The 25,178-nt window shown below is 41.1% G+C and overlaps 1 protein-coding gene across 2 annotated transcripts in view; it reads left to right on the forward strand.

The window, feature by feature from the left end:
• CRIM1 (cysteine rich transmembrane BMP regulator 1) overlaps positions 1–25,178 on the forward strand; it is a 555,578-nt gene that overhangs the window by 458,280 nt on the left and 72,120 nt on the right. For both annotated transcript variants that reach the window (XM_069955382.1, XM_069955383.1), the window contains exons 9-10: positions 222–378; positions 20,670–20,791. In XM_069955382.1, the coding sequence (XP_069811483.1) occupies positions 222–378; positions 20,670–20,791 (279 nt within the window). The remainder of the gene's footprint in view (positions 1–221; positions 379–20,669; positions 20,792–25,178) is intronic.

Below are 25,178 nucleotides of genomic sequence, written 5' to 3' on the forward strand. Positions count from 1 at the left end.
GTCCAGATATAGGGTTTTTTTTTTTTTTTAAAGGCCTAAATCACAGCAAGTGTTCTGTATTGATAGAATACTATCAAAGCGTTCTTACCACTGGCTTTTATTTGTTCCAAATGAGACATTGCATTTTTATTCTAGTAGCCAAAAGAAGTAGACTAATAACTTATTTATTTTTTTCATACTATAACTTGAGCCTTTTTTTTTTTTTATTTATTTTTTTACAGGAGAGGAGCTATGCACTGGACTTATATCGGGTTGTGCCTTGGACTGTCCCTACGGCTTTCAGACTCATCTCCACAACTGTGAGATCTGCCAGTGCCGACCGAGGCCCAAGAAGTGCAAGCCTGTAGTCTGTGACAAATACTGTCCATTCGGCTACCTGTAAGTATTCACGGTGCTTTGTCATTGTTGAGGAAATGTTAGTCTCATAAAAACTCGTAAAATTCTGGAATATGTCTCCCTGAAGCCCTCCAGCATGAAATAGTATTCGGAGCTAGAAACTCGCTGCATTTTAATAAATGTGCTGTCTGACAGAAGCGTCTGCAACCTCCGCGTGTGCATATTTTTGCTAGAACAACTTCATTTATTACATTTATAGTACATCCCTGGCTATGCTGTGCAGCCTAGGTGGGGGGAGGGGGGGCACCAGTGGTCCCCAATTGCTTTCTTTTGTACATATGTAATTCACTGACAGAACATGCAAATGTATTCTTTTCTAAAGCCCTTGGTATTCTCTAACATTTTGGATGCACCTGCCATTCATCTGTTGTCAGTGTAAATTAAAATACCTGGTAGTATTATGTGCTTGTAGCAAACAGTGTTTTCTTATTTTAATGATTTCTCCTTCATGCATATTTCAAGTCTGGTACATTATGTAGTGTTTTTTTTTTTTTTTAATGCGAATAAAAAATAGTAGCCGTAAATTTATATTACTTATTTATTGAAATAATTAAAATGGAACGCAGGTGCTGTAAACATTATTAACTGGTAATATAGTAACTCGCCTATAAAACTGCCATCATTATAGTAAAATAACTTTTTAGAACAATTAAAGACAGTTATTGGTATGTAAGTAATATTAGTCATCTCACCAGCCTGGTAATGGGAGCATTTCACCTTCACGGAATGGAAATAGGCAGCTATTCGGTATATGAATGTTCATCTTTTTCCCCCTGTACCCCAATAGGTTTGCCTTGTGAAATGTCTGCTATTGGTATATAGGGTTTGACTGGCCGATCATTATACAAATGGGTCATTCAGTGGGCCCATTCTCTGACAGAATAATGTGTCCAAAAGGTCATGCAGGTTGAAATGTGCTACTGGGATCTGCTTCTTAGAAGTTTATTTAATAATCTCCTGTTGAATCCTTTATTGTGCAGGAATGGAAAAAGCACAACCACTTTCTTGCAAAAACAACACCACCCCTGTCGCTAGGTTGTGTGAGGTATTGAAATTAAAGTGACTCTGTACCTACAATCTGACCTCCCCAAACCGCTTGTACCTTCGGATAGCTGCTTTTAATCCAAAATCTGTCCTGGGGTCCATTCGGCAGCTGTCAGCCCTGTGCCCAACAGCCAGGGCTTAGATTGTGTATGCATTAGGCTGGCACAACCTCTCTGTCCCTCCTCCTCGCCCTCCTCATCATTAGGAATGCTCCAGGCAGATTGTCTCCTATTCATCAGCTGTGTGAATGCTGAACATGGGCTGGATCGTTAAGACACCTGTGCAATGTTCAGACAGGAGAAAATGTTCCAGTGGCATTCCTAATTATGAAGAGGGTGGGGAGGAGGGTGATGGAGGGGTGGTACAAAGTTAGGGCACAGATACTCTAAACCCCGGCCGTTGGGCATGGGGCTGCAAGTTTAAAAGTTGTTTTTTAGGACAATAGGTACAAGTGGTTTGGGGGGGGGGGGGGTCAGATTGTGGGTACAGAGTCGCATTAAGCTCCATTTACTTAAATGGAACTAAGCTGCAAAGCCACAGTAAGACTGAAGACAGGAGAGATGCTGTTTCTGGAAGAAAGCAGCAATCCCTTTAAGACACTTTTACATAAGCCAATCATCGGGCAGTTCTGTTTTCTTAGGTATGCTCATTCCCAAGAATTAGAACTCCTTACCAGGATTTTACTTGCTCAAATTGTTTGTTCAGTCTATACAGTTTATAACAGTTGTTGTTTGAGAAATACTCGGGGGGAGCCACAATGTGTTAGAGCATGGCAGCAATTCAGCTGAATAAACCATTTGAAGCAAGAGAAATAGAGCAAGAGTGCCGAGTTCTTCTTTGCTATACCGTTTTATTACACAGTACGTGCACCAGGTACAAGAATGAGTGCCGACCAGATCTTTATATTTGCTTCCCAATAATGAGTCATGTAAACAGGCTAGCAATACCCCCAATAGAGCCCCCCCCATACTTACCTCCTCCTGTCGGTCCCAAGAGATGAGTCCGATGTGAATAGGAAGTCACTGCATCAGTTATTTCCTGTGGACAATGTACCAATCTCTTCATCTCAGGACAAATTGAAGATAAAAAAAGACCAGGTCCCACACTGGTCTGATTCTGCTCTGAGATGGGACAGCACAGTGGCCGGTGATTAGCTGAGCAAGCAAAAGCAGGTAGAAGACAGATTGGGGGGACTGGAAGGAGAATAATGGGAGCTGTGGGGCATCGGGGTAGGTAAGAATGGCTTTCTCTTCTTTCCCTGACCCAGCAGCATCTTATTTTGTCAAAACACTGGAATACCCATTTAGATTAACATGCCGTTTCTACCACAGAGTAAACTCCATGAAAGTGAAACAGCCCAAAAAAGGCGGAATTTGTTTATTTATATTTCTGCCACAATGGATAAAATAAGTGGTTTTTTTCCAATACATTTTATGGTAAAATGAAGGAGTTAGAAACTTAAGTTAATGCTCTTAGTAGGAAAATAAAATATATGTTGCACCTTAAGGGGTTATACTTTGCAGGTGGTTTGTCCTATCTATATGATGATGACAATATTTACAGAGCAAGTAACAGGAGACACAAACATGTTCTGAACTGATACAAGATGGCCCCTTTAGATCCTTGGGTTAGTTTCAAGGAACCTAAGTCTGACTCTGGCTCCAGTCATACTTTGTCTTCATGAAGGTTGGCTGTACATGTTTTGGTAGCCGCCAGATTGCTTTTAGCAATGTTGTTCTGTTCTATCATATATCAATGCCCTCATTTGTGGTGTGAAGTCAAGATCAGTTTACGCTGGAACTGTGGGAATGTGTATCTGAATGAAGCTTCGGGTCTTCTCCGACTCACACTTATTTACCTTGTACCTTAGTTAAATATCTATCTATCTATCTATCTATCTATCTATCTATCTATCTAGTGTCTGTGTGTGTGTGTTACTGGAATGTTATCATTAGTTTGGATTTTTACTGTTTCTTGTTATTTTTTATGTGGCAAAGACATACCGACAATATTATTAGGATCATTATTGTATGTGAACATTTGTTCATCCTATAAAACATCTCAATGAGCAACGTGTTCCCGTTTATGACACTGCGGTAGACCCTTACCATTATTAGTGGCACATGTAGTGTGTGACTTATATGCTATAATGAGCATAAAATGTCGCCAATTTTTTTTAGTGCAAAAATAGCATTTCACATTTAAAGAACGAAAGCAGTCAACATTTTCTTCCTGGAAAAATGTTAACAGAGCCTTTTTATGGCATGTAATGAACGTTTTGACATGTGCAGTTTGTTTTATGTTATTTTACGTCCAATGTGATTTGCAGCCCTCATTCTGTAGCATCCAGCACAATTAGATCAGGTTTATGTGGTACAATGAGAAGGCAAGGAAGAGATAGCAAATAAAGGATACTATTCCACTAATTGGCTATTGGCACTTTCCACTCATCTGTACAACAAGTAAATCATAAGTGTAGGTTGGGCAATCGGGTGATGCCTATCAGGGCATGGAGGGAGGCGGCAGAAGAACTTCAGCTTATTGCTGTTGACCTGCGGTTTACTTATCTTCCTAAACGCCCTTTAGAAATTGTTCAGATGAGAGATTTTTATGCAAGGTGATTTGGCTGTTAAAGTGTGTATTTAAATTCTTGGAAAATAACAAAATAATTGAATTTCTGCCTCACTAGCAGGGTCATTACCAAGGAAGGAGATTGAGCGGAATAGATAAGAGCGAAGCAGATACTTGCTGTATTAGTCAAACGCTTGCACAGCATTGCAAAGTGATTCCAGATATATACAGTTGGCACCGCAAACAATAGTCGTTCTTCATACCATGTTGCTGTTGTGCTGAGGGCACATAAAGACTTGAATAAATCTGTGATTTTTCTTAGCCCATAATCTGTTTTTATCTTCCTATGATAAGTTCTCTAGAAGAAGCAGGGCAACAGAGGAATCAGTCCCATATTCATGACACAAAACGGACGTGCTATGGATATGTAATTGAGAAATACGCTTACAGCAATGTACATACCATATGAAGCTATTTCCAGCCTACAAGACATAAAGGCACTGAAGAAAATAGGCTACCATTAGATATCATTAGACTGTAGAGCATTATGACTTTGCTGGCTGATACAATATATCGTCCCGGCTCTTGAGTGCTTGCTGCCCAGTCTGGGTCACGTTATTCCCTTGCCAGTTCTGTGAAAATCGGCCTTACTCTGAGTGCAGTAATTTAATTTCAGCAGATTGTGTGAGGCAGCGAGGATCAGAAACTTTTCAAAAGGGTTTTGAAATATTGTTTCACACTTCTTATTTAGCTGTGCTTTATAGAAAATGCTTTTTTTTCCCCCTTTTGCCGGGCTGGTGCATTATTTCAATCAAATATATCTATCTTGTTTTCCAATTTAGTTGACTGCATGGTTTGGTTCTTTTTACCTGATGGCTTGCAAGCTAGAGTTAGCTCCAAATTGTTTTGTGTTTGTGAAAGCTACCAAAGAACATTGTGAATGACGTAACAATGGGACCGATAAAGCACAAATAAATGTGTTCTATGAACAAGCTCTCAGATGATAACTACTTCGGTGGACGGCTTCTTTCTACTAGCAGAGGTGATAAAGGACAAAAACATGCTCTACATGAAAAGCTAGTGGTTTAATATGATCCATCTCATCATGTTGCCCAAGGTTGTACTGGCACTAGTGTTTAGCTGAATTGGCAATTTTCTCCGAACCCAAACTTTCAGCATTTGATTCTCCACGGTTGCAGAAGTTGGATGCATCCCTAGGGGCTGCCAGAAAAACAGGGATATTTAGTATCCATGTTTTCTAGAACTGCCTATAAAGGCACATAAATTCTGCAGCCGTGGGGAATCAAATGCTGAGAATTCGGGTTCGGAGAAAGTTTCTAAACCCAAACAGTTTGACAGGTCTGCTCAACACTAACAGACACCTATGTAATACTTTGGACTTTTGCAGACAGATTGCTGGCTAGACTGGGTTCATACTGTAAAAACGCCAATATGGCTGATAATCAGCCCATGTAAAAGGTTCAGTGGTCAACCGAGAAAAAAAACCCAGATCCTCGGCTGATCTCATCTTTTGTGCCACGCTAAAATATATCACTATCGGCTGTACATCTTCCTGTTTAAAATGCCTCATGAATGAAACCGAGATCATTCCTTTTTTGGCTGTTTGACAAACGTCTTTTTTGGTGCAAAATCGCAGGTGGTTTGTGCAAATTATAACCGTAACTGCTGTGTTTTGGTGCCAAAAAGACGGCCCTAAAATGACCAAAAAAAGACCTTGTGTAGTCTCTGGAAGAAAGTGGCCATATTTTTTTAATGCTGGATAAACCCCTCTAACCCCTTAAGGACCCATGACGTACCAGTATGTCATGGGAGCCTGTCACTTAAGGGGTCTGGCGGCGCTATGAAGTGAGCTCAGGAGCTGAGCTCACTTCATAGCATGTTGGGACTGGCTGCTATCAGCAGCCCGGTCCTCACTGTTAAAGGGCAACTGCGGCCAAAATAAATTTTTTAATATGTTATTACATAAGAAATTTTAGACAAATCCCTAATGTCCCTACACTAATTATTGGAAATGCACAGAAATTGCTGTTTTCCTCAATTTAGTAGATAAGGCAGGCTTTAATTTCTCTAAAAAAAAAGTGACGTCATGAATCAGGTGTAATTCACATGAAGGGTTTAGCAGGGGGTGCAGTATATGGAAAAGTATATCTAATGTAGTGTCTATGTAGCTAAAGGCCTTATTACTTGGAACGATTATCGGCCGTTATCGCCGATAATTATCCCATGTAATAGAAGGCAACGATCAGCCGCAATGAACTACAGTATGTCGGCTGATCATTGCTGTCGTTTGTCTTTCAACATGTTGAAAGACAAACGACTGTAATATCAATGATCTGCAGCCGTTGCTCTGTGGAACAGGAGCGGTGGCAGCACACCACCGCTATCCTCTATGAGCTGTCCAGACGATCTAGCGATAACCCGGACAGCCTTCCCTGCAGCTACCGGTTCGCTGCCGGCGTGTGTAATAGCACTGGCAGCAAGCAGGAAACGGCTGCTGTTTTGCAGCCTTCCCCTTCACTTTAGAAGAATCAGGATTTCTGTGTCTATTATGCTGTATGGAGGGGGCAGGTGTCAAAGGGGATGGGTGAGCACAGAGCGGAGAAAAGGGAGCCCTGCACACCACATCATCCTCCAATCTAATCTCATCGACTTACAGATAAGCACTGACCTTTCTATACTCTTAATTATGTGCCCAGACAGTCTCCAAACTGTACAGCTGCTTGTCTCCTCTTCCTGCTCACTCATCCCCCTCCGTCCCTCCTTCCCCCCCCCCTCCCCTCCATAGGTTGTAACGGACTTAGCACACCCATATTCACTTTATTCCTCTGTAATGGAGACAACCTTGCCCGATAATATACAGATAAGAGATGAGAGGGGGAGGCTAAAAAACAGCTTTTGGAAATATAGTGCATGTCTGCCATTTAATGGCAAATAATTGCTATTATTTTAAAAGAATGGCCGTTATTTGCCATTAAATTACAGCCATCCACTAAATTTCAGCAAAGTGTGAACAGAGCATACATACTGAGAAAAATACTGAGAAAAAATATTGTGAACATAGCCTAAAACTTACTTCTCTAGTCATATGGGCAGTCCGGCGCTCCTTGCTAGTTACGGCTGGCGAGAAATCTTACCGGCAGTCACATCTCCCTGGCAGTGTTGGTTTAGAGGAACTGGTAGCATCACAGATGGGCTGTCCCTCTAATGCTCCAAGGGGGGCGTGACTGCCAGCAAGATTTCCTGCCAATCGTGACTACTTAGGATCTCCAGGACAACCACATAATTAGATTAGTAAGTTTTAAAAAGTACTTTTTCAGGACATATAAGTAATGCTCATAGTGTTTACTTACCTATATGCCCGGAAACAGTGCTGCGGGCATATAGAAGCTTAATTTGTAAATTAGGCAGTTTGATGCATTAGGACCACTGAAAACTGCTCTGAGCTTGAAAGAAAACTAGCTTCATTCTCATCACCCCCAGCCCTTTGGAAACATAACAGCAGGTTAGAGACCTGGAGAACATGGATACAGCCTATGGCATGTTTTCCAGGTGGCCTTAAGGCTGCATCCAACTTCTTCAGCCACCGGTAATCAAATGCAGAGTGTTCAGGTAGCGTGTTCAGGGTTCGCTCATCTCTAGAAAGGAGACTTTTAAAGAAAAACTGACAGCAAGATAGAAGAAGATAACCAGAAGTTATATTCCCATAGGCCCAGAGATGCTCAAAATTAAGATAGTTTTCTTACCTTCATCCTCAGCTCAAGTTTCATTGAAAGGCTACTCTTATCTAGAAAAAAAAAGATATTTTATAGGTAATACACATGTAAAGCAATTTTTATATGTCTCCCTCTTACATCCCACATATCTACACAACCTGGATTGTCCCTGGAGGCATGTGTAATGTCAGCCAGAGACACAGTGATGCCTAGCTCATTCAGCCCAGCAACGCTCCAACCCATCCTCGACCTCCAAACTACCCACCCCCTGCGGCAATCCAGGAAGTGACAGTGGGATGTGGCAAGGCCAGTATGAAAAGGGGGAGATGAGAATACCCCCTTGAAGGTTACAGCGTGTCTAGATTACCAATGAGCTCTCTGCTTTAGATGTAGTGGTCTAGCTGTTGTATGCATAGCAATAGCATTTATACATATTTTGTACTGTATGTATACACACTATAACTATATATATCACAGCCTGATCACTTTTTTAGGACAGAGCGGTGGTTTGTAACCTAGACAATGGAAGGGAAGGAGTGGGCATACTATATCAGGAGGAGGCAAATTCGCTAAATGTATGTGTTTGCAAAAATGACAAGTCCTACATTAGTTGAGATGGAAAGATCCCTTTAAATCTTCAGTTTAATTAATATGTAAATTAGGCAGTTTGGTGCATTGGGAGTGGGACCACAGAAAACAGTACTAAGGATGAAAGTAAGAAAACTACCTTTATTCTCAGCATCCCCAGCCCTATGGGAACATAACAGCAGGTTAGCGCCTCCTAACCAGCTGTTTGTTTCCCTTTAATTGCCACATAAAAAAAATATACTTCCATTTTCAATTGTTATTTATTTGTTAAGGTGCATACAGAATAGTCCACAATGTATATGACACCAGTACTACTGTCTTAACAACAGCAAGAAAATGTCAGATGCAATGACTGCAATTAAAGGGAAACTATCAGCAGGTTAGACTAATATAACCTACTGATATGTCCCTACTTCACAGAAGACCGTGAGACATACCTTCCTCCTCAGCGTCTCCTGTGCAGTAGGGACATATCATCAGGTTATATTTGTCTAACCCACTGATAGTTTCCCTTCCAGTGCAGTTCTTTGTGTGATCCAAGGTCTGGTGAGACTACTAGAAGCACTGGGGTAACCGCCCACCCACCCCTTGCTAATGATATTGAATGGAGTGGGACGGCCAGGGGTGGGCCAGATCGGCACTACATGGGCGGGCAGTGCTCCTAATGTGTTCCCCAGTGCTCTTAGCGGTCTCAACCGCAAACTACTAACTGCACCAAAACGGCAACCAGGATAAAGGTAAGAGACATACCTTACTCCTTGGCGTCTACTGTTCAGTAGGGACATATCTGCAGGTTATAGTCATCTAACCTTCTGATAGTTCTCCTTTATCTCGGATGATGCTCAGCTCCAAACAGTTTATAAATACATCAAAATAAAGAAATTCCAGTGACACTCACCATAAAAAGACAGTACTTAATTCTCTCTGACAAATGCGTAGCAGAAGGCCAAGGAATGCTCACTCCCAAAATGCAGAGGAATGGACGACCTCGGCGTTGCACCATGCGTTTGTGAAAGCAAACAAAGTACTGTTTTTTTATGGCGAGTGTCGCTGGAATTTTTTTCTTTGTACATAAGGTGCATATATCCTTTACCCATATGAATACAACACAATGGTGATAGTGCAGGTTGGTTCATTTGCTACACAAGCATTTTTTATTTATTTTTTATGTGCCATCATTCAGCTGCTCCTCTCTCTGCTCACTACAAATGTTCCGTGAGAATTTTCTGCCCTGCTCTGACTCCTAGTAATCATCCCAATTGTCATGAAGCACATGCTCATATGTAACTGCATCAATAATACTTCTTGAAGGTTGGCAAGAAGTTGATGGTTATGATTAAGCCATTAATGAATTATTCACTTTAGAACAGGTCATTGACTGGTAATTAATTCCTTTGCCTCCAGGTAATTTCTTGTTGTTAGAGGATTATTTTCTATTATAAACTAAACTGTTGGTTCTTCCTCATTTGTAATAAAATATGTTTTTAATGCGTCTAGTTCCTGAGAAACCATACTGTTATTAGCAGGTTCATTTACTGATCAGTATTGTAATGTATGGAACTTTCGTTTACAGATAAAATAATTACAGCACAGGTTCAGTACGAGTGAACCAAGGCTTTTCTCCGGAGCGTAGCTAGGATTCATGGGGCCCCATAGCAAAAAAATAACTGTACGCCCCCCCCCTCCTCTACACAAAACACAAAGGACTGTACATAACACCTGACCTCTGCAGAAGAACAGAGGTCAGGGGTTAACAGAACAGTGAAGCAGAGATCTCCTTGTCTTGTGCTTTTTAACCCTTTTTTGTGTTGCAGCATGTAAGTGATCACTGGGTCACTTATACACAGCAGTACATAAGGAGCTAAGCAGAAGGACACAGGATGGCTTGCATCCCTGGGCCCCCCTGCTGCACAGGCCCCATAGCCTGCCCTGCCTCCCTATGTTAGGGAGCCGATTTTATAACATTTCCTAATACACTCCTATTATCATTATGGTCATTTAGGTTAGTTACTATAAAATGAGAAATGAGACAAGCGGCACTCACCATTCTTGATGTGCATTTTATTTCTTTATTTTGGTGCGGGAAACAATAGGGATAAAGGCTGTGAGTGCAGGGCAGCGACAGCCTGTCCATGCCTTGCTGGCACTTAATCCAGCTGCACAGCCAGATGAAGTGCCAGTAAGGCACAAAACAACCAGTTGCTGCCCTGCCAAGCAAACTTCCAAAAGTGTTGCCTAAATGGCACAACAAGGTGAATGTAATGGAGTGACTATCACACAGCCCTGTCCTTTATATGCAGAACGCAAAGAATGTGCAAACAAAGGAGCCTACACCGGTTCTGTCAGAAGGAATGGGCCAGCATTCTAGCTGCTTATTGTGAGAAGCTTGTGGAAGGCCCCAAAACATGTTAACCCATTTAGGTTTAAAGGCAATGCTACCAAATACTATCCACATGTATGTAAACTTGTGAGCCCCTGGGAATGTGATGAAAGAAAGCGGAAGTCATTGTCTAGGATTTTCTGACATTTATTAGTGATCCTTGCTGACCTAAGAGAGGGAATGTGTGCTAAAATGAAATGTCAGGAATTGTGAGTTTTAATAAATGTGGCTAAGATGCATGGCAACCGATGACTTCAGAGGTCCATAAAAAAAGGCAGTCTTTAAACATATACTCTGGTTGATCGATATTGAAAAGGCCTGTGATATATTATCATTATCATTTATTGCACACTATAGTTAATGAAGTCACCAAACTAGGTTTTAATTATTTGGACTAGTACTAGCGCTTTAGACCAAAATGTCAGAGATGTTTGATCATTGGGATCATTGGGTAGAATATGTTGACGTAGTACCCTCTATGACTCCAGTGTAGAGAACATGTCCTGGTAAATAACATTTGCCGAAATATTTCCATTAATAAAAAAAAACAGCTTACAACAAAACCTATGCTACGTTAGTGATGTAGGTGGTTGTTTATGTATAGCTACGCTTCCACATAGCAATATGTGTAGACTGTACATTGTTATGGACTTATCCTGTGTTCTTACCTTTGACATATAGTAGGCTGAAAATTTCCATTTAGTGCTCAGCAATTCGAGTGATGCATGTAAAGCTTCATAGAAGCAAATCTGTACACCCCCCAACCCCAACTACTGGTACCATTACATAGCCAGGTTCAGTCCAAGCCCTGCCATGGGGTCCATTTGGCTGCTGATTCCTTTGTTTTCATAAAAACTAAAATCTGGTGGCGTGTCAAAGATGTGATGCCTAGAGTGTCCATGCCTTAGGTCTACGGTGCTTCTCGGGTCTTCCTCCCCGCCTCCTCGGGCAAGACCATCTTCTTCAGCACAAAATGTAAAAGTCACTGCACCTATCCAGAGGGCATCACTTTAGAGAAGGGGTCAGGGAGGAAGAGGTAACACAGGCCTAGAAAACGGACAGCCTGGGCCCCGCCACTTTGACACAGCACCGCCAGGTTTAAGGATATTTTTAACTAAGACATCAGCAGCCAAACAGACCCCAGGACATGTCTTGGATTTAACCTGACTATACAACAGGGGGAGTCATGGGGGATACAGATTTGCTTTCTTGTAAGATTCTGAGTTTTCCCCTTTTCCATGAATATGGATATAGCTAAAATATTATACATTTATCACTTATGGAGTCAATCGAAAGAGAATATAAAACGTTAGATACATTTCAATGGGTTATAAATAGTTTTTTTAACTATACCTTAACATAACGTACGCTACATTACTTATAGCTCAATTACTTTGCACATGGACTTTATTTCAGCATAAGCTATTAGATGGCAAAGGCGTAATGTAAGAAGTGTATAAATGTAATACTATTCATTTTGAAATAGACATTAAAATGTATTTATAGATAGGATAGGTATCCCTTGACAACCGAGCGGCATTTAGATGTGATTAGAATAGTGCATATTAAAAAAAGAATTTACTGAGTGGCAGCGCCATCACAAGACTCTTTGTGCATCTAAGCTGCCACATGTTTAGGCTTTTGTACATCCATTTTCCTTCAAATCAAAGGTTTTTGCATAGAAGTTAATGTTTGCACATTTCCTCGAGCTGGTAAAAGTATTACAACTAGAGATGAGCAAACTTTACTGTAAGTTCGGGTTGTCGCCAACCAGATCACTCTGCATTTGAATCCCGCACCTTGAATAAGATGGATTCAGCCATGAAAGCCGTAGCTGCCTGGAAATCATGCATACAGCCGTAGGCTGTGCCATCTGTTGTCAGTTAATGCCATATTGTTATATCCTACCTCACTTCATAGCTGTAATATGAAACATGTGGCTGTTTTTTCATTTAAAGGGGCATGCCTTAGGTATGGCACACATTTCTGGCGTAAAACTAAGCCAATTTATAGAAGGTACAAACTTAAGCCCCTATTACACGGAGCGATTCAGAGGAGTAAACTAGTGCCGACTTCTCAGGTTAGCGCTCGCTTGCTCCTCGTTCCCTGCTCGCTGCCAGAGCTATTACATGCGCTGGCAGCAAACTGGTAAGAGCAGGGGGGTGGCGGGGAGCTGCGGGGGGCTGCCCGGGTGATCGCTTGATAGTCTGGGCAGGTCACTGCTCCTGTTACACTGAGCAACGGCAGTCTAAAAGATGTGCCAGATTTTCCAGGCGGCAATCCGCCATCCGCCCAAAGAATTGATGTGTCAATACTTTGGGCGGATGGCGGATTGCGCTTGAAAAATCACATTGAATCAAAAGGACAGGCAGAATTTCAAGCAGAGTCCGTGGCATGAACTCCTCTTGAGATTCTTTGCCGATTCCATAGCATGAGAGTTAGAATTAGCTTTTATCTCCTATTTGTGCAATTCGTGTTCAGATTTATAAATCTCAATTACTAAATTAGACATATTGCTGACTATTTATTCTAGCCATTGCACATATTTTGTAGGGGCATCTTTGCATTACGCACTCATAGTCAGGAATACAAGAAAAACATACACAAACACCATTACATGGCTAGCAGCACTTTGCAACTACATGATGGCCCATAGGGTATCACTGTGTTACAAATGGACTTGCTATCAAGACATTTTATCCAGATGCAAATGGAAGTGCATGCCAATGTATAGTAAAACAACTTACAGTATATGTGATAGCTGATATAACACCCCAATAATAAATAAAGCCAGTGCATGTATCGCAATTATGGGGGTATCATACTGAGTTAAACCACAGCAAGACAATATACATACCAACAAAAGAATACAGAATTTTATTAATCAATTGTTCAAAGATAATGTATAGTAAAACCTAATGTTGCCTGTGACTTCAGCCTGCAGAAAAGAATGTAAAATGTAAGATAAGTTTCATTGTAATATTGCGTAAGTGATGTCATGCAGCAGCTGTCTGACGTCTTCCCTTCTCGTTGAGCAAAAATTCTGTTTGTTTTCCTAGCCCTATGTATGAATGCCCTTGGCAAGGTAAAATAGCTTGCTAAAAGGGCAACCTGAGAATGTTATCAGGTAGGGTCAGCTTGTTTATTCCTATTATTTCAGTCACGTCGTTCAAAGGATCAGAATAAAAAATATCACCAGTAAAAATAAACTGCGAGTGGGACTTGTGCCCTTGAGGCGGGGGCAGCGGTGATCTGCCACGGTGTGTTTGCTTGTTCTGATAGTAGCTATCATTTTGAAGAAAGTGAGATGTGTAAGGAAGATATGATACTTTGATGTCTGCTTGATGTCTTTTATTGAGTGTTCCTTTGGAATATGAGTATTTATATGAATCAAATGCAGTGTGCACTATATTTCAGTCCTAGCGCTGGCACGGATGATCGAGTTATATTGTCAGCTCAATGCAGTGTAAAGTTCTTTATCACTTCTTGAGCTGTCATGTACCAGTAGTTTTATGGCAGTGTCTTTTCCAGGATAGGGCTGCACTGGTGTTCTAATGGTTTAGCGTTACAAAGTATTAACCCAAAAATGCAGGTTTTTTTTTTATCTTAGGGGCAGTGCTAAATTATAGGCCTCAATGGCCCGGAGCTGAGAATTATGATAAGTTTGTCTGAACCGTGGCCTTTTCTTGATTGCGTCTGATCTTTCCTGCTCTGAAATATTGATGGATTTCAGAGAATATTATTTCAATGATCCTTTCCATGTAGCGCATATTTTAATGTATTCTATCATGTGAATGTGTCAAAGTCATGACTGATAAGTATAAATTACATTTATACTTTATTTTGTATGTATACGGTACATAATGTATTCTGTAGTAACGTCACTAAATAAATGGCCTAGACATTGCTACTTGACCATATTCAGATAAAATGCAGGGGGGGTGTGATGCAATTTTTAGTGTAGTGTTTAGTGTATCTAAACGATTAGGAACAAATCATTGTAGGCATAGTGTTTTATCCTTGCCAATTGATTTACATCTGTCATTTTTACTTCTATACCATAAGTAATATATACACAGTGGTGCCTGGGATTAAGAGCATATTTCATTCCGAGACCGTGCTTGTAATCCAAATAACTCTTGAACCAAAGCAAATTTACCCATTAAAAAATCATTGAAATACAGACAATTTGTTCCACACCCCAAAAATATATATTTTTTTTACTCTGAATAACAGGTAAAACAAATGAAACAAAGATTTAGAAATAGCTGAATATGTCATATTATAAGTTACTGTACAGTATAGCAATCAGCATGTGGAGTACTGTATAATGTATAGTAAGTGCATAAACCTCATAACATAGCAGCAGTTTGTAGATACAGGATGGAACTGCAGATCCCCATAATGCTGTAGCGTAGTACAACAGGCTAGATTAGATAAGCAGGGCTGCTTTCAGAGGTCTGTCTCGTCACATGACGGCAATGGGGAAGGGTTGTGTGTTCAGCTTGGACCAATCAGGAAGTGAGAATCGCAGAGCTGTGCAGGAGGACAGTGACAAAAACTTTACACTCTCAGCACTCTCCTCCAGGGAGAGAGGGGTAACAGCTATGAAGGGATTACCTTCACACTCCTGTCCCCTGATGTAAGCCCCAGCCTAAAGTGGATCTGCTTTAATTTGGAAGGTGAGGAAGACTTTCTGGGTCAGAGTACAGTGCAGACCATTCCCCTCCCCCATTCGCCCTCCGACCCAGCACAGGGAGCCCTTAAACTAAAGCAATGCTCTTAAACTAAAGGCCCTATTCCACGGAATGATTATCGGCCGTTATAGAAGGCAACGATCATTGCAGTCGTTAGTCTTTCAAACAACTTTAATAGCAGCGATCTGCTGCCGTCACCCCGTGGAATAGGAGCGGCGGCAGGAGACCACCACTATCCTCTATGCACTGCCCCGGTGATCTAGCGATCAACCAGACAGCCCCCACCTGTAATAGCGGTGGGGAACAGTCGACCCGTGGAATAGGAGCTTAAGTCACAATTTTAAAAGAAACTGTGAGGTCTTCTTGCAAAGCGCTCTCAATCATAGTTACTCTTAAACCAAGGTACCACTGTGTGTGTGTGTGTGTATGTGTGTGTATATACGTATATATATATACGTACATATACATATAAATATACCCATTAATCATTATTGTATTGTAACACTTGCCCTTACCTGGTTACTCTAAAAAACATATGTAATATATCAAAATGAACAGAAAATGTACATCTATCCAGCTTCAATATGGCTGTCATTAAAATCCTCTCTTTATTATAGCGTATTTAAAAGTCAATACAGCGGAGCAATGGCGCCTACAGCCAGTTTCACAGGCTCTGCTGTATTGACTTTTAAGTACGCTATAATAAAGAGAGGATTTTAATGACACCCATATTGAAGCTGGTTGTTTGTACTACTCCTATTGATCTGCAGGACCTGGACTCCTGCTGTCTGTGCATTGTCGGGCTGGTTTGAATGACAAGGAGGGTGAGCTAATTTCACTTTACATATCAAAATTAATGGTAAAATATAATGAGCACAAATGGAAAATCGGATAAGCTAGAAGATAAAGAAGCGTATTTTATTTATATATTACTACTTTTGTAAATTGTTGGCCACATAAATAGCACCACAAAATTTACATTGGTAGCCTAACAAATAATCCAAACCTTCAGAAATGATTTGCCCTTTTGTTGCCTGCTTGGTATTAAAGGGGTTATCCAGTGCTACAAAAACATGGCCACTTTCTTTCAGAGACAACACTACTCTTGTCTCCAGTTCAGGTGCGGTTTGCAATTAAGCTACATTCACTTCAATGGAACTGAGCAGCAAATACCCCGCCCAAGCTGGAGACGAGATACGGGCTGTCTCTGGAAGAATGTGGCCATGTTTTTGTAGTGCTGGATAACCCCTTTAATAAGAAGTAAACATTAGTCCCCTTTAAGTCTCTGTACGTTGCTTAAGACACTTAAAACTTACCCATTTATTTAAGAGGTTCTATGCTAATGTAGTGTATGCTACTAAAGCACTTTGTTAACCATTAGGAATAAACATTCTGATCATTGCGGCGACTTATCCTTATAGCTTTGACAGGAGAATGACTCTCCTACTACTGAAAGTTATAGCGGTCTTTTTATAGATTGTGACCCACAGGCTATTGACATTTCTCAATGCCTAGTTTCATATACTTTTACACCTTTTGGTGTTATTTTCACACAATGTTTTTTTTTTTTTCTCTATTTTTTTTTTAAGAAAAGTGCTGTTTGTCATTTCGTTGTTTGGGCACCCATCACTGCAATGACTGTTGGTACATTATTCTAGTTTAGGTGGCCTTTGGGTCTTTAGTTAAAAAGTCCTTTGAATTTAAAGTGACTCTGTACCCACAATCTGACCCCCCCCCCCCCAAACTGCTTGTACCTTCGGATAGCTGCTTTTAATCCAAGATCTGTCCAGGTGTCCATTTGGCAGGTGATGCAGTTATTGTGCTAAAAACAACTTTTATACTAGCAGCCCTGTGCCCTAAGGGAGTGGCCTAGATTGTGTATGCATTAGGCTGGCACAACCTCTCTGTCCCTCGCCGCCCTCCTCATCATTAGGAATGCTCCAGGCAGATTGCCTCCTATTCCCCACCTGTGTCAGCCCGGAACATGGGCTGGATCGTTAAGACACCTGTGCAATGTTCAGCATGGAGGAAATGTTCCAGTGGCATTCCTAATGATGGAGGGTGGGGAGGAGGGATGTGCGGTGGTGCAAAGTTACTCCAGTAGGGCACGGGGCTGCCAGTTTAAAAGTTGTTTTTTAGCACAATAACTGCATCACCTGCCAAACGGACCGCAGGACAGATCTTGGATTAAAAGCAGCTATCCGAAGGTACAAGTGGTTTGGGGCGGATCAGATTGTGGGTACAGAGTCATTTTAATAGTAAAAACGGTGAAAGGACAGTGAAAAAGAAAAACTGTGTGTGCACAACTAAAAAATGTCTTCTGTTTGCAAAAGACGTCCGAAAATAATTGTCCAAGTCATTATTCTGAAGTCTGCGCATACAACATTTATTGTTTTGTACGTTGTGTGCGTTAAGACGTCCATCATTCTGTTGACTTCAATGCATTAAATTAATTTGCATTAATTGCATTAAAGTTTATTACATTGCGACAATAACGGACGCCTTTTCACTTTTTTTTTTTACATTGTGTGAACATAGCCTTGGAGCTCACTGAAACTTTTGGTGGTGTAATTTTTTCATATTTATAGTAATAAAGGTTTCTAAAGTAATTCCAAAACTTGATTAACTTGCAGAGAAACTTATGAGACTGAGAGGCTGGATGGGGAGTTCCTGAACCTGAATTGTTTTAGTCTCCAAATAGTGACTTTAAAATACTCCCATATGATTAGTATGTAAACAGCTTCTACTTTTATAAGGCTCTTACTGTTCCTTTCTGTGTGTAATAGTGCAGTTACAGTGCAGCTGCTGACACTTCACACGAGCCGTCTAATGTGGCTGCTGCAGCATCATGATGTAGGGGCTTTACAGAGGCTGGAGCTCATCTATTCTGTTATCTGCAGAACTGGATGTTACCCTAATGATGCTCCCCCATATACAGAGGCATCTTTCCAATTGGCCAGGGTAGGCAGCTGCCCAGGGGCTGTGGGACATGGGTCTCTAAACTGCTGCCCTCCAGCTGTTGCAAAACCCCAATTCCCATCATGCCCGGACAGCTAAAGCTTTGGATTTGGCTGTGCAGGCATCATGGAAAGTGTAGTATTGCAACAGCTGGAGGGCTGCAGTTTGGAGGCCCATGGTCTAAGATAAGACTGTCACTGAGATGGTAGGTAGTATAACAGGTTTGTAACTCACGCTTAGCCCTTTGCCATAAAAGATATAAAGGACGATTGATGCACCCTATGCAGCTACACAGGTCACGTGGCCCTTAAGGCCATTCGTAGCTGCTAATGTATTCATTGCCATTCAGATACAATCTATAAGACAACTAAGGCTTGTGTTACTATGTAGAGAACATCTCTACCTGTATACCTAACATGTCCATAATTTATACTGGGCCAGATACAATAAATATCCTTTTTTTTGTGCATTTTGAACATACCAGTTTATCATTTTCCCCCTTCCGTTGAAAAGTACAGAAGTGTTTTTTTTTTTTGTTTTGTTTTTTTGTTTTTTTTTACTGGGGGCAGCACGTACTGCAGTATTTTGGTTACTTGAGTATTTTTAACCAAAAATATGGCTAAAAATGCTAACCAAATGACTTGGACCAAAATACTACTACTAAACCCAGCAGCGCACATAGATGTTTCTATGGCTTTTTGAAAAGAGCCTAAATTAGATTTTTATTTTGGTATTGTTCATATGGACTCACCCTGTATTAGTTATAGGCTTTTAGTGGGTACCCATAGCATTCTGAGTAGTAAACGGCAAACAAAATTCCTGAAATCTGTTCTGTATGAAATGTAGAATAACATGAAGACAAGCCTGTACTGGTAATTGCATGGGTACAAGTTCTATTTATAGGGCCCTATTAGGTGTGTGCCGCTATCATACTTCTTCTACTACTTTGTGCTTTCATCTAAAGTCCTAATGTTCAGAGAGGTAATGAGAATTGCAGCATACTGTAATTGCCGTATTATACAGCAGAGCTACAATCGATGTGTAGTTGAGCGATACAGCGTCACTAAAGCCATGCCCTTGAAATATCATAACATAATAGGTGCTTAGAGATTTACAAAGACACTCTTATAGACAGTAGATAGACCTAGTTCTGTACAAAGTTTGTTAAGTCAAAACGTTTAATCTCTGAGAAATCTTGTGTCCTTTTTCCGAAACTCCCAGGAGAGCAGAGAATCCTAATGTTATATTCTTTATCCACCCCAGATTTAACACCGAGCGCATTTCTCTACAGAATAAAGAAAACCAAACATGAGTCACAAGCTCTATTAATACGACGTTCCCAGCAGCTGCAGAGCATGTACTAAACATTTATCACTTTGTTTCGGGGTGATACAGACAATTAGAAAAGGATGTTTATTTTACAATGGTAAAAATCGCTGACACAGGAAAGAGCAATTCAACAATAGACAGAAGCATTGCCATTAATACAGGACATGGCGGCACAATGCATACATTGATTGACTTCTGCTTAGATGGAAACTCGACTACCATTCAGTATGTTGGCAGCGAGTGGGTGAGTGCGGGGTGGGGGTGGGGGGCTGGTGCCTGGGTCATTACTAGATCGTCTGGGCAGCCCATAGAGGCCATAGTAGCAACGGCAGCAGATTGTTGCTATCTTTGTCATTTGTCTTTCAACATGTTGAAAGGCAACGATCAGACAACATCGTTCATCGACATCAAATATGGACGATAATCATTTCGTGTAATAGGGCTTTAAGAGTCCTTTTAAATGGACAGATTATTAAAACCAAATCCAGGAATAGATTTGAAAAGAGGGGAAATCTCAGTCTTTCCTTTATGACCTGTTTATAGTCTGTTCCTGGCTTTGACTTAAAAAATCTATCAAATAAATCTGTCTGTGTCAAAGGATCCTAATGTCATTGATTGCAATCTCTGCACTGTATGTTGCTGCTATATAAGTATATCTAATAATAAAAAAAAGGAGATTCAAGTACAAACAAGCAGAAATGCCCTTTTTTCTGAAGCAGTGTACAATTATCCTGCCCAAAATAGTTCTTAATGCAGCTGATTTTATAAGACATAAACGCCTTCGTCTTCCTGATTGGAGCCTCGGAGTTGGCGCTGTGATTAAGTGAGTTACAGTACGTCTCCGCTTGTAATCAGTTAATTGCATTGGAGAAAGCGGGATTCGTGTGACTAAAGTCCTTCTTAGCCTTGTAGACTTGTGCTATTCTTTCTATAACAGGAGCCTATTTTTATGTATATATATTTTTTGCCTAGGAAAAACAAACATGGCTGTGAAATTTGTCGCTGCAAGAAGTGCCCGGATATCCCATGTGGCAAGATTTGTCCTATGGGCTTTGAGCAAGACAGCCATGGATGCCCGGTCTGCAAGTGCAGAGGTAAGAAGAGTCTTTTACCTCCCTCTCTACTGTGTCCTCCTGTAGCCATCAAACCCCCACCAGATAGTAATAATATGTACAAAACTTACATTCTGAGAGACAGCTTTATGACTCCTTCAGTGCTACTAAATGTCATTTTCTGACAGCGTAACCCTATTTATTAGAGCTTTGTTTCCCGCTTGTAGCAATTTCATTTTTAATTACTGCAGTCTAATGAAGTAACCCATCATGGAGTCGACAATGACTTTTTAATGAGCACATACAGGAGCCAAATGGACTGATTGTTTCTGTGCCTTTTCATTCCACATTATTCTTAATTATAAGTAAAGTCCAATGTCTTTCTTTATACTGTACTTACCATCCTAGAATACATTTACTATTTCTGGTGTAGGATGAATATTAGGCTGAATTCCTACCCTCAAGCACAATACAAAGATAAGACAAGGTAGGCAGGTTACTGCTTGGCTTTAGGGTCAGACACACAATGAGTCTCTGTTCATACTTGTTATTCTATATTGTAATTCGCCATACAAAAAACTTCATTAATGTCCCTATTTCAGGGGATTTGTTTTAAAAAAAATTAAATAAATAAATAAATAAATATATATATATATATATATATATATATATATATATAAGTAGTCCTTAGGCCTAATCGATACATAAGTTTTTTTCTGTATGTGAATCAGCATTGCAATATGGACAGAAAAAGGACGCATTGTCTTCATTGTGGCCACCCATACATACATTTTTGCTAATGATCCATTGCAGAAAAAAGTAGGATCTGCACTGACATGGGCCATATAAAAAAGCTCCAAGTCAATGGGTCAGTTTTTAACAGACGACACACACACACACACACACACACGCACACACACACAAATGCACCATCCATTTTTTACTCAAGCATTGCCTAACAAGCCCTGGACAAGCTCCACCCTGTGGCCATTTATTACCCTCCTATCTGTTTTTGCAGACCTGCAAAAACTGATGGATTACTGATGGTTTCCCCAGGACCTGAAACCAACTGATTATAATTTCTGAGGTCTGAAAAAAAAACTGATGTGTGGATGAGGCATTAGCATAGTGCTACAAGTCATGGAAGATATAAACCGGAATTCTTACACATTTGCAATACTAAATCTGCCCTTATGTGTGCATCTGTGAGAAATCTTCACTCTGCTTTCACCATGTGAACTGTGGTTTACCACATAAATGGTTACTCCTGTCAAATGTAAAAAATCACTGAGAAAATATAGCAATCAAGGACTACTTACCGAACTCAAAGCCCCCGCTGCGCCGCCACTCACTGTCAGCCTCTGGACTCCTGGATCTCCTGATCCTCTGTAGTCATGACCCGGCCTAGAAATGCCTGCTCAGCCAGTCAGAGGCTAGGAGATGCTGCTGGGTTGTGATGACACAGGAAGCCAGGAGGAACAAAAGACAGGGAGCGGTGACGCTGTGGGGGCACGGGTCGGGGGAGTGTCATTTCATTGTTATGTTCCCACCTCTCTCTGCCCTCTGTATTTTTTTATTTATGCCAGAAGTTCTCCTTTAAAGGAGAATCATAAAATATTTCTATATTTCTATTTTCTATTTCTATATTTCTACTCAGTTGTGATGGTTATTTTTGCAAAAGTGACAACAGGCTGTGCAGGCTTATTATTTGCCACTTTTGCGCTTCTCACAATTGATAAAAGATGACGGCAAAAAGACACTTCACACATCACTTTTCCAACAATGACCATTTCAACACAGCAACACAAGTGGCGATGTCTATGTACATGATAAAAACATCATTACTTTGTTCTACTTTCTGTTTTACTAATACAAGCTAAATTGTTTGTATTGAGTTGGAATCCCCTCTAAAAGCATTTCTACAACTGAGCATTGAATGCATTGTTGAAAATATAAAGCCTTCCAAAAGCCAAGTCTTATGTGCCTGTACCTGTATCCATCTGAACAGCAGACACAATGAGAAATTGAGATCAGCAGTGCCAATGTCTGAGCAGTTTTGCTGGGGCCGCATTCATTAAAAACATTACCTAAGCGTGCTGCTCCAAAGACAGTGGAAATGTTTATCTGAACAAGCTCTGTAGGGTTTCTGTGACCTCTCCTTGGTTCTTCCTGCACGTTAAAGTATTCTTTGCCACTTCCACTTAGAAGGAACATTGCTGTGCTTAAGAGAGCACTTGCTATGTTTCCGTTGTTGGATGCTGAATGACAGTAAAAGCACTCACTGGTAGGAGACTAGGAGACGGTAACACAACTCAACGTACAGTATTTCTGCCTATAGAGTTGTTAGAGTTACAAAAACGTAGGTTACTTTGTGCATCCTACATGTAATAACACGTTCATAAATCAGAGACCACACTATAATACCTTATGTACAGCATTTCCTCCCCCACTGTAATAGTACACAGCAGGCATAGTAAGAATGCCCCTTGTCTCGTATACCCTTTAATACAGTATTAAATCATTTGCAGTATTTATGGGTCATACACAAGTTCTATTACCTCTTTTAAAACAATGATTTTTTTTTTATCTTACTGTTTCACTTTATATGAATTGTAGCATTATGGTAAGACAAATAGGGATGGTCTGAACCCTCCGAGGTTTGGGTTCGTATGAACCCGAACGCTCGGCATCAGATTCCCGCTGTCTGCCCGCTCCGTGGAGCGGGTGGATACAGCAGGAGGACCGCCTGGAAAACTGGGATAAAGCCTATGGCTATGGCTGTATCCCAGTTTTCCAGGCGGTCCTCCCGCTGGATTCGCCCACTGCACGGAGCGGGCAGACAGCGGGTATCATTACCGAGAGTTCGGGTTCGGACGAATCCGAACTGAACTCGGTTCGGACCATCCCTAAAGACAAACACATGTAGACAGTCAAGTGAACCCACACGGTCAGTGGGGCCATGAACACCCTTTAAAAGCATGTTATTATTATTTCTTTGTAGTGGTCTGAAAAATAATCTTCATAGGTCTTTATAAAATATTTTGCTTCCTTAGCATCTGCAGCTACAGTAGGTGTTCTTTTCTCTCTTTCTCTCTATACTTGTACACAACCTATATGGTTATAGCTAGCTCACAGCCTTGTATCTGCTCCCCTCTCTTTCTCCAGCCTATGTGAGCTATTGGGTTCTCTTTTAAAAGATGCAAAAGGACGCTGGTTAACCTCAGGGAGATCAACCAAAACACCGCAGAGACACCATCACGTGTCTCAACGTCAGTGTATTCTAGAACATTGCCCCCTGGGAAATCAAATATGCAAAAGAACACTGCAGAGACACCATCACATGCCTAGACGTCAGTGAACTAGCCAGATCTTCCCTCCGGGAAGGAACAGCCAAGCCAAAGGCGTTCTCCAGTCAAGGAAACCACCTCAGCAAGGTATCCATCCACAGACAGCTGTTTCGGGGTTTTTGCCCCTCATCAGTGTGGAGTAGGTTTCTGGCTAGTGGGAGGAATGGTGTCTCTGCGGTGTTTTGGTTGATCTTCCTGAGGTTTACCAGCGTCCTTTTGCATGCACTTACTAATCATTGCTTCCGCTAGCCAGAAACCTACTCCACACTGATGAGGGGCAAAAACCCCGAAACAGCTGTCTGTGGATGGATACCTTGCTGAGGTGGTTTCCTTGACTGGAGAACGCCTTTGACTTGGTTGTTCCTTCCCGGAGGGAAGGTCTGGCTAGTTCACTGACGTCGAGACGTGTGATGGTGTCTCTGCAGTGTTCTTTTGCATATTTGATTTCCCAGAGGGCAATGTTCTAGAATAACTGATGTTGAGACACGTGATGGTGTCTCTGCGGTGTTTTGGTTGATCTCTCTGAGGTCAACCAGCGTCCTTTTGCATGCACTTACTAGTAATTGCTCCCACTAGCCATAAACCTACTCCACACTGATGAGGGGCAAAAACCCCGAAACAGCTGTCTGTGGATGGATACCTTGCTGAGGTGGTTTCCTTGACTGGAGAACGCCTTTGGCTTGGTTGTTCCTTCCCGGAGGGAAGGTCTGGCTAGTTCATTGATGTCGAGACATGTGATGGTGTCTCTGCAGTGTTCTTTTGCTCTTTTAAAAGATAACACACATGCCTTCCCTGTAATAGGTTGTATGGGTCTCTATTTATACACTCTTGCAATTTCTAGCAAGCTATAAAAACCTCTGTACTATATGCAATGTCGGGTAGGAAACAGATAAATATGGTAATTTCTTTGTAAAAATTGAGAAGCTAGCTGCTGAGTATTCGATCTGGCATCAACTTATAATAGTGATACATGTGACGGGCGATCAGTAAAGTGACCAAAACCGTAAGGGACATTATTACTATGGGGTGACCGAAACCATGACAAGGTGCTACAGGTAATAAAAACAGTACAAGACTTGCAG

This window comes from Dendropsophus ebraccatus, chromosome 15, assembly GCF_027789765.1.
Source record: "Dendropsophus ebraccatus isolate aDenEbr1 chromosome 15, aDenEbr1.pat, whole genome shotgun sequence".
NCBI lineage: Eukaryota > Metazoa > Chordata > Amphibia > Anura > Hylidae > Dendropsophus > Dendropsophus ebraccatus.